General features: G+C 38.7%; 1 protein-coding gene across 2 annotated transcripts in view; it reads right to left on the reverse strand.

Moving 5' to 3' along the window:
* Positions 1-17,574, reverse strand: part of RSPO2 (R-spondin 2) — a 158,761-nt gene that overhangs the window by 38,061 nt on the left and 103,126 nt on the right. The window contains exons 4-7 of one of the 2 annotated variants that reach the window (XM_032316258.1): positions 13,077-13,220; positions 10,633-10,822; positions 8,874-8,883; positions 3,419-3,435 (exon numbers count right to left, since the gene is read on the reverse strand). In XM_032316258.1, coding sequence (XP_032172149.1) covers positions 8,877-8,883; positions 10,633-10,822; positions 13,077-13,220 — 341 coding nt within the window. In that variant the 3' untranslated portion in view covers positions 3,419-3,435; positions 8,874-8,876. Of the gene's footprint in view, positions 1-3,418; positions 3,436-8,873; positions 8,884-10,632; positions 10,823-13,076; positions 13,221-17,574 lie in introns of those variants that run through there. The other variant, XM_032316260.1, reaches the window with a different exon arrangement.

The following is a 17,574-nucleotide window of genomic DNA, read 5'->3' on the forward strand; positions in this document are numbered from 1 at the left end:
AAGAACACTTTAGCTATGCCTGGTTTGACATGCTGGCAAGACAAAGATGAGATGATGCCCATCACCTAGATGATGCCCATCATCTAGAGAAAGATGCCCATCAGTAGCCAAATTGACGGGCTGGGGCACAAAGGGAAGATGATTTCACAGCTGAAGCCATGAGATGGGTGGAAACCAAAGGACAGTGAAGAGGCGAGAGTAATCCAGCTACGGGAAGAAGGGAAGATAAAGAATTAACAGAACTACAGCAAAATGTAAAATAAAACCTATTTGCGCATGTGATTTACGCCTTGCAAAAATCCTGCGACACATTATCCCCATTTCATAGAAGATTAAGCTTTGGGAAATTAATCCATGTCATTCAACTAGTAAGTGATGGAAATCAGGATGTATCAAATGTAAAGCTCTTTCCTTTTTTTGTACGCTGTCCCCCCCAAATCAATATACAATCTAGATTAATTTTTCTCAAAGACATCCAAGTGTGTGTTGGGGGTTGGAAAGAAGAAAGGAGAAAGCCAGAGCAGGAATCATCAGAGGATTATAATTAAAGAAAATACATGATACATTGTTTTCTACGCTGCAAACACCACAAACTGATAACTATACAGTTTTCCCCTGACCCCAGAATTTAACTCAGAATCCTTCTCAACCCAATATTCCATGCAGCAGCTAGTAAACAACATACTAGATAAAACCACCTTAGATTACACAACTGAAGTTGGGCCTCGTAGGAACATTTTTGTCTTTGATTTGAATAATATTTAATGGGTATACTTCAAATTTTCAGAGCACTTCAAACTGGCTTGTAAGGGAAATCCATGAGGAGATTAACATCGTAAGCTAGAAAATAGAGAATAATACATCCAAGGGTCTTGGTAAATGGCAAACGAAAGTAGCAGAAAGTAAGTATGTTAGGGTGAATGCAAAATGTGCCTAGATTTTATAAAAATAGACTGCACTAATACAAACTGGGGAATAGCTTGGCTTAGAAAGTTGGCGGAAAAAGATATAAGAGTCACAGTGGACTGCAAGTCAAGTCAAAATCCTGTACTCTTTAGAAAAGCAAGCAGGACAGAAAAATGCAAAAACCTAAGAACCTATAAGCAGTCTCTGATAATTCTCCCAAATTCAGACTCTGCTGAGGGTCCTGCCCCAAGTTTGGGATGTGAAGACTACTTCCATCCACCATCAACATAACCTTAGCCACTTCCATTTCAACCAGAATTCTGATCAAGTATCTCCATGCTCAAGTGCCCTAGGGCTCTCCTTGGTGGACCAGGTAAGATGAAAGCACTTCACAATCAGGACGCATCTGATATTTTTTCTGTGAACTGTTGTAACTGCTGCTGGCAAACTCAGCTACCGTCAGGCTCCTCTGGTTACCCTCTCTGGGGCACAGAAGGCACACTGGTATCTGTGTCTTTCCCCATAATGTTCTCTCAGTCTAAAATGATCTCCTCCCTTGGGGCACCTCAGTGGTTCAGTAGATTAAACATCTACCTTCAGCTCAGGTCATGACCTCAGGGTCCTGGAATAGAGCCCCACTTCAGGCTCCCTGCTCAGCACAGAGTTTGTTTTTCCCTCTCCCTCTGTGCTCTCTCTCAAATAAATAAAAAAATTTATTTTTTTTTTAAATGGTTTCCTCCCTTTTTCAAAAAATGTGTTTCTGAGGGAGGCTGCGTGGCTCAGTGGGTTAAAGCCTCTGCCTTCGGTTCAGGTCATGATCCCAGGGTCCTGGGATCGAGCCCTGCATTGGGCTCTCTGCTTGGCGGGGAGCCTGCTTCCTCCTCTCTCTCTCCCTCTCTCTCTGCCTGCCTCTCTGCCTACTTGTGATCTCTGTCTGTCAAATAAATAAAATCTTGAAAAAGTAAATAAATAAAAATTAAAAAAATAAAAATGTGTTTCCCATCCCCTCTTAATATAATGTAAATTTTGCTCTTCAGGAAGCATTTCATGGCCACAACAGCTAAAAATGATAATATCTATAATATCAGAGCCATAACCATGCTTACATTTATAAATTCAACTTTGCTTCCTTTGTTATTTCATAATACACATTTTCTTCTTCTTTAAGGAGACTATAAATTCCTGTTTATATCCCTCAGTCTGCCCATTTCTTTAGAACATAGGAGTTAACAGATGCTTCAATAACTGATCTGATGAACTTACAGACATGGCAATGGAAAATTCATGGGTTAATTAAAACTCAACCTCAAACTTAGTACCTGAATTATACTGGGGAAGTTGACTCAAAACAGATATCAGAAGGCACCAGGCAACACATTTTAATAAAGTTAATTACACTCTGTAAGCATTCATTCAAAACCTATGAGTTTCTCTCAAATCAAATAGTTTTCACAGGTGAAAGTAGCTGAAGGCCAACCTTGAAGAAACAAAACTCAACAAGTTTATTAAAAATATTAATACAAGCTTTGAGATAATCATAGGAAATAAATAACCCATCTAAATATGCAATTCCTGATTTTTTTTTAAGATTGATTTTGATATAGAGTGAGAGGGAGAGCAAGTCAGCAAGTGAGCACACACAAGCGAGAATCTCAAGCAGACTCTCCGCTGAGTGAGGAGCCTGAACTAGGGTTTGATCTCAGGAACCCAAGATGACGATCCCCACTGAAACCGAGTCAGACACCTAACCAACTGAGCCACACAGGTGCCCCTGCAACTCCTGATCTTACTGAGTACATCTTACTATACAGAGAAGACACCACAGTTATTGTCAAGTTCAAAGGCTAACTGATCCTCAATACAAAATACACATTTTCTGGATTCTCTCAATTCCATGAAGTTCTAAATGTATTCAATGTTTACTAAAAGAACCTACAGGACAACTGTACTCAAATACAACTGGTAAGTCAACAAATCCTGATTCCATATTGCCCAGGCCAGGAGAGAGTCGACTTTCGCAATTATGTCTTCAGCTTCCATTGAAGAACAAACACTCCCAAGCTGCCTTTTCTCTTATGAAAACATATGCTGGGATGAGGAATTGGTAAAGACACTGTCCACCGTACTGCTCATTATTCTGGGTGTGATTTCTCATTAGAGAAAACTGTTTAGTGTTTGTCTTTCTATAGAACAGTAATGTTTCCTGTGAGAATCATTAGTTTCCTGAATTCTATGATGCAGGTTCCACCCCTCCTACACAGATGCACACACTTTCACGTGTTGGAAATTGGAAGGAGTACTCATATGTGTGTGTACAGATATATGTGCATGTTCATATCCACATATATGTCATATGTAGATGTATATATCAATACATTTATTTATGTATATATGTTATGTACATGTGCATATATATGTATACAGATTTTCCCCCAGGAGCTATTATTAAATTATATTGTATTTTATAATTAGTCATTTATTTGAAATTAAGACAGAAAGAGCCATATCTGCTTTCTCCTTTGCCTTGGGTAGGAAACCCAAGGTCAAAAGTTTGGCTCGATTGTGTCAACCAACATATATTCATATGGTCTCTTGCCTTTATCAGTCCTGAGCTCCTGTTAGAAGTTTTTCCTAGTTCTGATGCTTAAATTTTGTTAAGATAACATGTTATTAAATATCTTTTAACATTGTTATTATTAAATCCTTTGACTAATAGACATGAGGGCATAACATCAATCATTAAATGTCTCCTGACTATACAAGTTCAAATATCTTACTCCTAGTTTCCAAAGTCCTCAAATAGAAGAAAATAATACTGACACACAGAAACTGGAAGTCCAAGTACTATGTAAACAGGTCAGTTGTAAAGCAAAACCTACTGCCTTTACATTTTTAGTTTAAATTAATGGTAATAACTTTTGCCACCTGAACCTTTTTGCCCCACTCCATTGCACAGAGTAATTTTATCATCTTAACCACTTCTGTCTGATGACAAATGAGTCATGCTGAGATTTTAGTAAAACTCGGTCATTATTTCCATTAAAATGTTTTCTTTGTGCCTCCTGATCCTGGACGATATCTACAACTACAGCTCTAGGTCCGTCTAGTAGCTGGCTAAGTATTTACAGGAAATCTCCATGAGTAAACCGCCTGCGCCCTCCTTATCAACATCATTTAAAGATTCTAGAGAGGTGTCTGATGAGGAAAGTAAGTTGTTCTAAGAAACCATTAGGGGATTTATACTTCAGGCTTTCTTATCTCATAACGGAAAAAAAAAAGAAAAAAGTCCCCTGGAAGGCGAGGTGGGGGAAAACTTAACCACTGACACCATGTGTGTCCTATTAAAGTTGTTTTTATTTTAGTGTTGTAAAAATTGCTTTATGTATTTTACATTAAGATCAGAGTAGCTTACTGCTGTGTAAAATTTGTAAGAGAAAGGCCCCTTTGCAATTTTCCTGTCTTTGCCTTGTTATGCGTAGGACATCAGGGCTTTGGTGGCATGTGCAGTTGAGAAATCCTTATTACAAGTACCCATAAAAGAGACGAGGACATGTTGCTCCAGATCTTATTAAATGAGAGCAGTAGAGCTCCCAGATGGGAAGCTGCAGAGAGCCGCACAAAGGTGTGGCTTCTTTCTCTCGCCTGCTCCCGGGGGCCCTCCCCGGCCCCTCTGGCAAGCAAGGCTGGCACTGAGAAGGGCTCAAAATGAAACTGGCAGGAGCGCATTTTCTAGTCCTTCCCTGACTCCAAGTCATTAGGACTTTGCGCACCCTTAGATTTTTAGGTCTACGCCCAAGACCGTAATTAGTTTTGCCCTCGTAAATTCTCATCTTCTCTGGTGCACACTGCTTGAAAGCCCACTTCTCTGTTCTCGCCCCAACCTTAAGACATGACCCTCTGGAATGGGAGAATGAGTAAATCCTGAAGGAAATCACTGCTAAAAAGGAACAAACACAAAACCACCACCACGGGTACCAACAGGTCCCCATGGCGACACCCCATCCACCTTCAAGGAAATAAATTTTAAAAATTATAGAAGGATAGGGAAGGGGCAAAGAGGGTGGGAGCACTTCCCAAGACACTGCCTAAAGGCTCATGGGTCAGACCACTGAAGCAGGAATTTTGGACACCGTGGCTACTAAGAGAAACGTTTAGAGACCGGTGGACTTTGTTAAATGTCAATTTTATATAGGTATACATCTACATTTAAAATGGGGCTGTTTCTGCATGACTGTCTCAGTTTATGATCTCCATAAACATTACTATCAGCTGCCATGTATCCAGAGTACCTGGAAAATATAGTACAATTAGTTTAACATGAGTAACACAAATAAGGTATTTAGCATAACAGAGGCCACAAGAATTCCTTCTTTAGATTCTCTCTTCTTCATAGAATAATCCCAGTGCCTACATTCCTGACAGCTCTGAAAGTTTCAAAAGAGATTTTTCTCTTATCCATTCCCTTCCAAACTACTCTTAAGGTTGGCATGTATAAAACAGACCACATAAATTGCAACTCAAATGTAAACAAAATGTAGAGAAATAAGGAACACATGTCTAAAACATATTTTCTTGACCCTATCCTCCTGCAAATGTGCTTTATTTCCTGCTCTCAGTTCAATCCATCACGATCCACAACCATCTTTAGTTCTATTATCTAATACCTAGTCCCCATATTGCTGTCAGTTTATATACAGAAAACGAAGCTTAGAAGGGTCTTTTAATATTGCTTCTTAAAAAGATGTTTGCAGAGATTAAGTTTCTAAGTTGCTAAATAATATCTTCTTTTGTTTCCTATCACATTAAAAGCCACTTTAAAAAAGAAAGGTAGATGAGGGTCAAGTAACGCCTCATAAGAGAAAGGAGTTATTTTCAAATTGAAATAATTTATTGTAGCACATTCCATGTTTAAATTTCAGCACAGTTCTGAGAAAATCTGATGAGGGCTTAAAGAATTGCATCATAGTATTACTAATAACTGTGGCACGGTGAGTGGGCGTAACCACAAGCAAGAAAGACAGAAAGCTATCTGAGTGTATGTCAAAGCATCACCTAAATTACACTATCAGCCAGACTGCTTGACTGGGTCAGAAAGAGAAAAGCCATGCTGGGCACAGAGCTCGAAATGTGAGGGTGGGACTCAGATCCCCAGAGGGGGGCTGTGCAGGCCAGGAAGTGAGGGGGCAGAGGTGAGTGCTGAGCATGACTCAACACAAGGTAGTCTCAGGTGCTAGCCCAGAGGCTGATTCCAAAACACTAATGATGGAAAGAATAATCTGGAAGTCACACTTCCCACCCCTCCCCACAACAAAATGAGGACTAATAACACTAAAGTTAAAGAAGATCTTTGTAGGAACAGCTGAATCAAAGCAAACCAGTGGTTCAATACTTTGGTGTTTATGAAATGACCTTCAGCGTATGTTTTCCTATTTCAAGCTGGAAGATATTAAGAAGAGGGTAGTAATGACAGGGCGCCATGATTTTTAAAAGTATTTGTAGAGAAAAATTAAGATGATGTGTCTAGTTTCAGGGAGAAACAGTTTAAAGTTGGCTTCTTTAATAGACAACTCTAGCTTTATCTTTTATTTTATAGGAACAAGGAACACTTGGGTTTCCTAGGCAGCAGGTTCTGCTCTTGGCCCTACCGCTAGAAACTTGCTCTGTATCGCCTTGGGCCAGTCAGAACCTCCCAGACTGCAGACCCTTCCTCCTCCCTAATGTAACTTGGGAGAATCACAACCAACCATTGGGTCAAGAGCTTAAAAAACGAATCCTTTTTTTTTTTTTTTTAAAGATTTTATTTATTTATTTGACAGACAGAGATTACAAGTAGGCAGAGAAGCAGGCAGAGAGAGAGGAAGGGAAGCAGGCCCCCTGCTGAGCAGAGAGCCCGACGTGGGACTTGATCCCAGGACCCTGAGATCATGACCTGAGCCGAAGGCAGCGGCTTAACCCACTGAGCCACCCAGGCGCCCAAAACGAATCCTTTCTTAGCTCTGCAGAAGGTCTCCTTCATTCAGATCTCTGATCAAATGTGACTCCCTTGATTTCCCTGAATACCCTGTATAAAATAATACACTTCTATCTCAATCGTTTACTTGATTATCCTGCTTTATGTTTGTCACCAGTCTCCATCTCTACATGAAACTGTGAATTTACCCACCCACTTCTTTATTGCCATGATTCCCAGCAGAAAATGTTCTGTAAAGACTCTGAGTACTCTTATGCCTAGACCAGTGATTGCTACATAGCAGTGCTCCATAGTATCTGATAAATTAAAATTAGTTGTCACGGGATCTTAAAATACGACAAAGAATGCCATACACCTGGGACAAAATATTCTAGGCTGAGGTTACGTTGGCCAGTCCTGAAGATTACAGTTGCTCAAATGACAATCCCCCTGCATGGGAACAAACTCCATGTCTCACCTCCAATGCTTTTGTTCTTCCATTTGTCGTTTAAGTATAATGGCATGTTTATATTTGTCTATTAACAGATTATCGAATACACGACATGGTCCAAACTAGAAATCCCTCCCCTTTGAAGCTCCAGGTTATATAGGAACAGAAAATTTAGTCCCTCCAGAATGAATTTCTTTAAAGCACAGGTCACAGGCAGATTTAAGGAGTCTTGATTCGTCTACAAGGGCTGACTACCTAAGAAGAGGCAGGATGGGGATGAAAAGCTGCCGGAAGCAAAGGCTTGGCAAATGCACGGTATAGCTACTGGAAAAGCATTCAGTTCTTCTCTCATGAACAACACTCCTGGGCTTCTGTGACAACCGCAGAGCTTGCCAGTATCTTTCAGCAATTTGTGGAAGATCCATTGGATTTTAGAGTTGACTGGATCTTAGAAATTCACCACCCCCCACCCATACCCTCAATTTACGAATGAGGAAATAGAGGCCAAGAGAGGTTAAGTGACTTCCCAAGGGTCATAGAATTGATGAGTTGACGGGGTGCAGAGACCCAGATCTTGTGATCTCCACACCAGAATGAGTGTCAGAAAAGCCCCAAAACTCTACAAGTATGTCATCAGAAATAAAAGGAAAAGGTAACTAACCCAGAAGAAAAGTCTGGGAAGGAACAGAGTGACTTCAAGTATAAATCAGTCCATGACTTAAGGTGTTGCCAGGTATACTCTTTTTTTTGGAAAAGCAGATAAGCAGGCAATAATTAAGAAAAAATAAGCTAAAATATTATACTGGTTTTTACCTTGTAGCCATTTGTTGTCTCATTTTTAATAGACCTCAGTGTAATATCTTATACACTTAGTGACTATTCCATTTCGCTGACCTCTAACTCAGGCCTTCCATAATCAAAAGCAGCTGACTTTAATGTGCCAGCGCTTTAGTGTGAAGGAGGTTAAGGCTGCATTTGTGTGCAATCAGGGTAAGATTGGCTCCAACAGGAGAGAAATCCATACATATGTTGAAAAGATCTGAAAAATGCCTGTATTCCCAACCTGATTACGACTACATTTTTGCATGGTTTGTCAAAGCAGATCACTGAAATCAAGTCAAGATGTAAAATGGGATAAAGTGGTTTTCTTCTCCGTTCTTCCATTAATCACCATGACCTATGGAAGAAAGGAAATTTTCCCTCTCTCACCTGAGGCAAGGTGGGATACTCCGCTGAAAGTTATGCCAATTTTATCAACTGGTGCTCAAATTGCAAAATTATTTTTTTTTTACTTTTAATTTCCTACATTTGTAAATAGAAGCTGTTTTTTTTTTTAATTGGAGAGTAACGTTCCATTTCTATCAACAATTCTATTTTAGTTTTCTTTTTACAAAACATAGAACAAGTTCTGATTCAACTTTCTGAACTTACTAAACTTAAAGGTCATATAAAAATTCAATTTCTTCAACTGAGGATGTTGATACAGGGATTAGAGTGATAGCTGCTCTCGCTCTCCTAATAATATTTGGTACAACCTAAATATGAACTAAATCAGAGTTCATTACTGGTTCACTTTTCAAAAAGATTATTAGCAGATGACACACAAACATTTGTTTTGACATAATTTCAACTGCTGACAGTGTCAGGTTATATTCTGTGAAGACAGTATACTGTTGCTAGAAGCAAAAAAATGATATACTCTCTCTCTCTCTCTCTCTCTCACACACACACACACACACACACACACACACACAAATTCAATAAACATTATAGGTTAACAATGTTGCTGTTATCTACAAAATTTTCAAGCAAGACTGGGGCTAGGTCAAAATAATTTTGGAGAGGAGGGGAACATGCTGGTTCTTGTTACACACAAGCATGTTCATTATAGGAGCATTTTCGGGTTAATTTTTGTTATTAACGTAAACCACAATTGGGGGACCACATTGCTGGAAGAGGAATGGTGGGGGGTAGTTACATAAACAATATACAACAAAGAAAGTCTTTCTTTCCAATACCTGAATACATCAGGTTTGTTTTTAGGCACAAGGTTGCAGGTTAAATGCTCTCAGCTATCCAAGAAGTGGCTTATTAGTTTTGTAAGAAAATATTTTCTTTTATTTTGACTGAAAAATACTCAGTTTAACTGAACAAAACCATCCTTGTTAGTGAAAAGCAGACCCAAAAAAACTTTGTTTCAAAGACCCAGCAAGGAAAAGCAAAACTAATTCAAGAGGAAAAGCTGCCTTCCTAATAGTAGCTTCTGAATCTGGATCTAATAGTTCTCAAAAGCTGACCGGAGTCTTCGAGTCTTCAAAGTTTTGTCCTCCTCCATGGGCCATAGACATCCCTAGGCGGAAGCATACTAGGGATATAAAACCCATTTAACCAGACATATATTCTCTTTCTGGGCTACAGCCGCAGAGCTGGAAAGCAATGCACCAACAGCGAGAATGAAGACAAACAAATGTTTTGATTATTTTCAAGCGCGATTTTCCAAACACCACTTTCTTTTTTGCTTTCCTATTTTGCACACTAGAAAAACCCCCACTTCATCTCTGGCAACGTAGTGTCTGCTAGTGTGAAAACGGGAACAAGAGATTATGTTCTCAGAACCACAGCAACAATGCTAAAAACTGCATTTCCCTGTACTGACTGGGCTCCCTCCAGCACCTAAGCTTCTCCTAATTTGTAAATGGGCCGAATCCTGTTATTACAGAATAATTACGGCAAATCAGCACAATTACTACAAAGACATGAATAAACACACACATACCAGTAGCTGTTTTCTACAAATTATTATCCAAACAAAGGGAACCGGCTAATTGTGGTAACATTAAGACAACATTTATTCTTCCCAGTGTTTGGGCAAGTTTATTTTAAGTTGTCATCTTCAACTAGTAACGACGCAGATGATTTTACAGATTTCATAAACCTTTCTAATCTAAACTCTGCTCAGCTGAAAGTTGGCCACTTCCCTCAGAGCGACATCTGCAAAGGCCTGATTTTCCCGCTTTTACGGTCCATCAGCAACACACACACACACACAAACACACACACACACTCTCTCTCTCTCCCTCTCTCTCTCTCTCTCTCCTAGAAATCGCACTTTAGTAAGCTCATTTTTCATGCACTCTTCTAAATCATTTTGAGGCATTGTAAAAATGAAATACTTTATATTCTTCACAATTTAAGCACTTGTAAGTGAGTACAGTGGGAAATTTCCCCCCGTCTCCAATGTTATTACCAAGTTTCCTCTGTGCTGCTCTGGGGGGAGAACCCAGCAAGCGCACAGCCCACGCAGGACAGGAATTCTCTGAACTCACCTCCCAGACAATGCCTCAGGGCCATCTTGCACCTCCTGGATTCGGCAATGGTTGGACATGGTATCGTATCCTTTGCTGGCTTTTTAACAATTTGCCGTGTTCTGGTTTCCAGACCCCATTTAAATCCACATGTGCGATTATTTCTGCTACAAGTTCCCCATTCACTCCAATGACCAACTTCACATCCTTCTAATAGAGAAAAAAAAAAAAAAACATAGATAACGACTTGATATCCATTTGCTCCGCAGTCATCAAATTTATATAGCTGTGTTTCTTTTTTTTTTTTTTTAAAGATTTTATTTATTTATTTGGCAGAGAGAGATCACAAGTAGGCAGAGAGGCAGGCAGAAAGAGAGAGAGAGAGGAGGAAGCAGGCTCCCTGCTGAGCAGAGAGCCCGACGCGGGGCTCGATCCCAGGATCCTGGGATCATGACCCCAGCCGAAGGCAGCGGCTTAACCCACTGAGCCACCCAGGCGCCCCTATAGCTGTGTTTCTATACAATCCCCTTCAGATAAATTCAGTTGTACAGCCCACAAAGATCTGTACTCCCCTTTTGGATGTTTCAATTTTTTGAACCATAGCGATATTTTCACCTATAAGAAGCAACTACCACATAAGTAATTTAAAAACTATTACTGTGAATCTTATTTCATTTTTTGAAGGACTATTAGTCCATTCTAAAGACACAGAAATATATACTCTTTAAAAGAGTTAACAGCTAAAATCTACATAAGATCCTCTTTTCAAACCAGGACAGAAGACAAAATATTACATGTTAATCCTGGATGACCCCGTAGTAATTCTCAGGTGTGTTAGTTTTTCGTTTTGTTAGTTTTGTTTTGTAAGTATGTTAGTTTTATTTGGGAAGTCAGTAGTTCATGAAAAGGACAGGGATTTTATTTTGCATTTTCTGGTTATCTGAATTCTTTTAACAGGTATCTAAAAACCACAGTATGTATTTCTTACTTCCTAAATTGGTGCTCTATCTCACTATAATCGGGTACAGTCAGATATGTAAAAATGTTTGTTTATACGTAAAAGCTTTCAGCATCTCCTTTTGTAAATTCATACACTAGAAATGTCAGCTACCATCCAAACCCCTGGACTGACAGATAAAGGGATAAAAATATGTAAAGTTAAACCTCCTCACCAAATTCACCATTAAAATGCCCCTTCGAACTAGCAGATTAAGGACCCGGGCCTGGAGTCCACACACAGTATTTTAATATTTCAGATCTCAGCAGGCATCGTGGTTACTCTGAGATTTTTCAAAGCTGTTTAAGATTTTTATTTAGGGAAGTGCATAGGACTCTATTTGTAATTTTTTATATTTAAGGATTTTGTAAGAGTTTCCACTTAACATGTGTAACGGGTGTGGGTCTTGTCTCTCAAAAGCAAATCCAACATTCTGAATATCCTGTTCTAGTGACTTTTTTAATAGTGTGCCACCTGTATGAATGTATGAATCCACACATAAACAGGAACATAAGTACACATTTCTTCAAAAAGAAATTATTTAAATGTGTTCTCTGCAAACCTTCAAATATATAATTACAGACTCTTTCAACAGTATTTCTGCAGAAAAGAAGTTCTTATTCTTTTTAAGTCTCCATTTTAAGGGGATGGAAAGTCTCGCTTATAATACATAATTCTGTTATAGGTCATATCAGATGTATAATATGTCAAATAAAATTTGCGAGTGGGGGGTGCAAGTGGGTATGGGGACAATGCCATTACACCTGAAGATTAGAGTCATTCAATTAGGCATTGACCAAAGTGTAGGTACTACAGATCTTTACCTTTTCATCAGCTGTAAAAAATGTCAGTGTTTTTCCAACACTCTAAAAGTACAAAACCTATAAAATGGGTACTACTAATTATTCATGAATTATTCATGAAGGGTGTAGGTGTATATTAAGTTATGCATTCTAGATATCTAAATTTAGCAAAAGTAACATTGTTTTAATGTACTTTTGCAACACGCAATCATCAACAAAATCCATTTTGCACAAAACATTTCTCTCCAGTTTTTTTAAATGGCTAAACAAGAAACTCTATAATTAATCTACAGAACCAAAGTGACAGAACAGCTGACTACATGGTACTACTTGAAAATTATTTTTCTTTTACACAAAATATTCTTCTCTAACAGTTATTAATTAAGGTAAGAAATATAGGAGTTACAGATGATAAAACCATACCAGCACTTCAACAGTTGAAGTAGCTAACACACAACTAGCAAATTTTATAGTAAGATTTAGCAGGAGACTACCCATGTATTGATGCCTAAAAAATTCAAGTCAGCAAAGACCTTAAGTAATAGTCAGTTCTAATTAACAATAAAAGAGAACCAATTTGTTTTTGAGTTGAATATATCCAGCATGCATTATTTTTTCAAGAATCAGGTGTTAAAAGTCTGAAAGTTACATGAAAACTACTCACCCACACATTCCATGGATTCATCTAATGGTGCAAAACCATCTGGACATTCATCAAAGCAGCGGCCTCTATGCAAATAAAAGCCGACTTTGCACTTGGTACAAAAATCTTTGCTAAAGCAAGAATCACAGTTTTCTATTCTGCATCCTAAAAAACAATTTTAAAGAGAAAAAGAAAATTTCAGTCAAGTGAAATTGACTGTTTTGCAAATAACACTTGTTTTGCAAATAACACGCACAAACTTACCAGTTAGCTCCATTGAAATTCTAGTGGTCAGAGAAATATGTGTTCAACTCATTTGTTTCCTAATGCCTTTGCATTCTAAATCACTCCTACCTCTTCCAACAGCTCACCACATCAATGGGCTAAAACAGCATTCCAGCCTAGGGCCCGAGACAGCATAAGACCCTTCAGAAAATTTTGCAACTCCAAATGAGATTAAAACAAAGGACTGAAAAGAAAAAGAAAACATACCCACTACAAATTGCATTGCTGCTAGGACTGAAATCTGTTCTACTCTTCAAAAGACCTACAATGAAAAACAACGGGAACACTCTAACCAGTATCTTCTGTTTCAGGACAGTAAATTAAAATTCTGTTTAATGCTGGTCAGTGCTGGCATTTATTTCTAGCAGAAGATACCTTAACTTGGAAGGGTAGTGTAGGTCACTAGTTTGCAAACCTACAAGGTGCCAAAGGCTTTACATTTCCCTTTAGTCTTTATAATAATCCTACAAAGTGGGCAGTAGTAATCCTATTTTGCAAAAAAAGGAACCTGAGATTAAGAGAAGTCACATAGCTAATAGTGGCTGAGCTGGTTCTGAGAGGCCCCCAAATTGATTGCCTTTTAACTCTGTAATCTTTTCTCTGTAACACACTAACAGAATTTTACTAGTTACAGATTGTGAAAAAGAAGTGCTTTTTAGGGGGCACCTGGGTGGCTCAGTCATTAAGCATCTGCCTTTGGCTCAGGTCATGATTCCAGGACGCTAGGCTCCAGCCCCACATCGGAGCCCTGCATTGGAGCCCCACATCTGGCTCCCTACTCAGCAGGTAGCCTGCTTCTCCCTCTCCAGTTCCCCCTGCTTGTGTTCCTTCGCTCACTTTCTGTCATAAATAAATAGAATCTTTAAAAAAAGAAAAAGAAAAATAAGTTTTGTTTTTAAGTCTGCTAGGTCTGGGTTTGAATCCCAGCTCTGCTCTTAGCAGCTCTGTGACTCAGGACAATAGGCCTCTGATTGTCTATTTCCCTCTGTATAGAACAGGGACATCACTGACTTTATGAGGCTGTTGCAAAGATTTATAATAGCATATGCAAATCAACTGGCTTATAATAGATGCTCTGCACACAGAAACAATAGATTAGAAACACGTGTTTTCTCACTAACCCACACACATTACAACAAAGTGTAAAAAGAAGAACTACTTTATAGGCTAAGTATCCTAGGTCAGATTCCTTGGTAGGCCTGGGACATCTGGACCAGAGATAATTGGCTTGCACACATGAAAATAAATATACCTGACTCGTCAAGGAGAGGAAAGAAAAGCAGCTTGGAGGATTCATTAAAAGGTCAGATTTTCGGGGCGCCTGGGTGGCTCAGTGGGTTAAGCCGCTGCCTTCGGCTCAGGTCATGATCTCAGGGTCCTGGAATCGAGTCCCGCATCGGGTTCTCTGCTCCGCGGGGAGCCTGCTTCCTCCTCTCTCTCTCTCTGCCTGCCTCTCTGCCTACTTGTGATCTCTCTGTGTCAAATGAATAAATAAAATCTTTAAAAAAAAAAAAAAGCTCAGATTTTCGACAGTTTATAGTACTATAATACTATAGTATTACTTAGAACAGACTTAATGGATGGCAATTAACAATACATAAAGCTCTATCAAAACTCCATGGCATCACGTTTATTCACTTAACAAGCTCCCAAATGCCACTACTGGATCTGGTCCCTTAAGGATTCAGAAAAAAACTTTAAAATGGACAGTTCCTGTAAGCAAAGAGATAATGCGATAGAAAATATAACTGAAACAGGAAAGCACTGAATAATTTGAAAATCAAGAAAATAAAGTCAAAAAGTAGAATTTAAAGACAAAAAAAATTGGTTGAAATAGATTGCATTTTAAATAATGACAAGGCTCTGGACCTATTATAAAAAAATGGCAACTCTTCACCTCTCAATTTGGGGTTTAACAGGTCTTCATGGATTAAATGACCGCCGTGAAGCAGCTAACTCGATCTGTAAGATGTTACCAAATTTACAGTTGGAAAACCAACTATGTGTGGGTGAACGTCTGTAGTCCAATTACACTACTGCTCTTTTCTGGAGGATGATGGAAAAAGAAGAAGAGTTTATCACCCCGTAAAATGTGCATTTGTAATCTTAAATGCTGTAGCCTGTATTTTAATGAAACGGTGGTCTACAGCTGGCCAGTAGCTTCTTAACCATGGTCAAAACCCAGGACTTCAGTCCACAAATTGTTAGTTTTCTTGCTTTTTTTTTTTTTTTTTTTACTTTATTTTATTTTATTTTTTTTTTATTTCCAGCATAACAGTATTCATTATTTTTGCACCACACCCCGTGCTCCATGCAATCCGTGCCCTCTATAATACCCACCACCTGGTACCCCAACCTCCCACCCCCTGCCCCTTCAAAACCCTCAGATTGTTTTTCAGAGTCCATAGTCTCTCATGGTTCACCTCCCCTTCCAATTTCCCCCAACTCCCTTCTCCACTCTAAGTCCCCATGTCCTCCATGCTAGCCCTTCCTATTGGCTGAATTATTTTCCAAGAAACGATAAACATTCCGAAGATAAAACAGAACTGAGGGGTGAAGAGAACAAAGCATTTACATTAAGGAAAGAGGACTATACACTTCATAAATCAGCTCTTATCTACAAAGTCTGCATTTACTTTAAAACACGGATTATACCAATAAGCTCTTTGGCCTAAAAGTTGCAGCAATGAGCATTTGGAAATAATGTTACAAGGTTCTCCACTAATTTTGAACTGTTAATTGTAACTCACCTTCCTCATTTCATTCTATGCCCCTAATACCAGTTCATAGAATGTGGAATTTCTGAAATGCCTATCTGTAAAGTCTCTTAGGACTTCTTCAGGCATAAATCCTGCTTAAAGAAAACTTGATTATTTGTCCTCAAATTTAAGTAGAATAAATATCCAACACATTTAAATTGTAGACAACTTCAGCCATAAAAAGCATGAAGTATTATGAGCAATGACTGAGAATAAGCTCTAAGATCCACCATTAAGTGAAAAAGGCAAGTTGCAAGATATAGAGAGTGTGGTACAAGAAAAATGTGCTTGGGTGTGCGTGCGCACGTGGGGGTGTGTGTGTGTGTGTGTGTGTAGGAGCTTTGAGAAATTAATTTGGGAAAGGTGGTGGAATTTTGAAATAGGTTAAAAATTACCATTTCAGAATGAATCTTTTATGAATCTTTTGTAATTGTAATACATGTATTAAAAGTAAAACATAAGTTATTTCCATGAACACTGTGACCAGCTTAAATTTACAGAAAATAATGCTATATGAATGTTCTGAAATAAAATCTTTTGATTCCAACTGGTAAGAATGAATCAAGGAATAGTATTCTATCCCTAATTTCTTCAGAATTAGAAATTCTGAAAAATTATGTGCATCACATTATACCCCTTATAATGCTGAACCTATCTTAGCCTTCAAAACACACAACTGTTTGACCATCTCTGGTCCAGTATTCTTTGTTTCTAACAAAAAAAAGGGTACTTTTCCTTCATTCAAGTCATTAGGGGGAAAATCCCTAAATATTACTTGTTCAAAAAAGCATTTAAACAAAAGCTTTGATTGGCACCAAGTTCTAACCTCATCCGCTGACCTTCGTGGTCTCAGTGACTCGACCACAAACAAAACCAGTGCAGACGGCCCACACACTCAGCAGTCTAAACGGACACAACTCATCTAATCACCAACGCCTTTGAACTGAAAGCTTTTTAAAACAACAGCATAAGCCACCTACCCTGACAATCTGTCCCTTGACAGGCTTCCTAGAAACCTTTCCTCACCAGCTCCAGCCCCGTGCACAACCCCCTGTCCTGTTCAGCTACTTCTAGAACTAACTCTTCTGTTTGGGAGAAAACCACTCTGTATGGCCTCACAGTTCTGGGCTTTCCCCTCTAGCCTGTACCCATGCTCCCAGAAACTTCTTCAACTTGTTATCCTTAAATAAGTGAGATTCACATCAACTTGATTAATTCCTTTATAGAAAAGTGGAACATTCTCATTATAAATAAAAATTCAAAGCAGGTGAAGATATAGATATACTCTTATTTACCTGAATGGTACATCACGCCTGCTTTCCAGAATTAGACATTCTATTAACAGTCTGGGAAAATCTTTCTGCTAATCTTACCAATAAGTGAGTTTTAAAACACCAACAGGATGATTCAGTAGACTGATGAACTTCAGAAAACTCTATACAGCTTAAGAAAACAAGAATACCAAAGTTTGCTAA

The sequence above is a fragment of the Mustela erminea genome, chromosome 16, assembly GCF_009829155.1.
Source record: "Mustela erminea isolate mMusErm1 chromosome 16, mMusErm1.Pri, whole genome shotgun sequence".
Taxonomy (NCBI): Eukaryota; Metazoa; Chordata; class Mammalia; order Carnivora; family Mustelidae; genus Mustela; species Mustela erminea.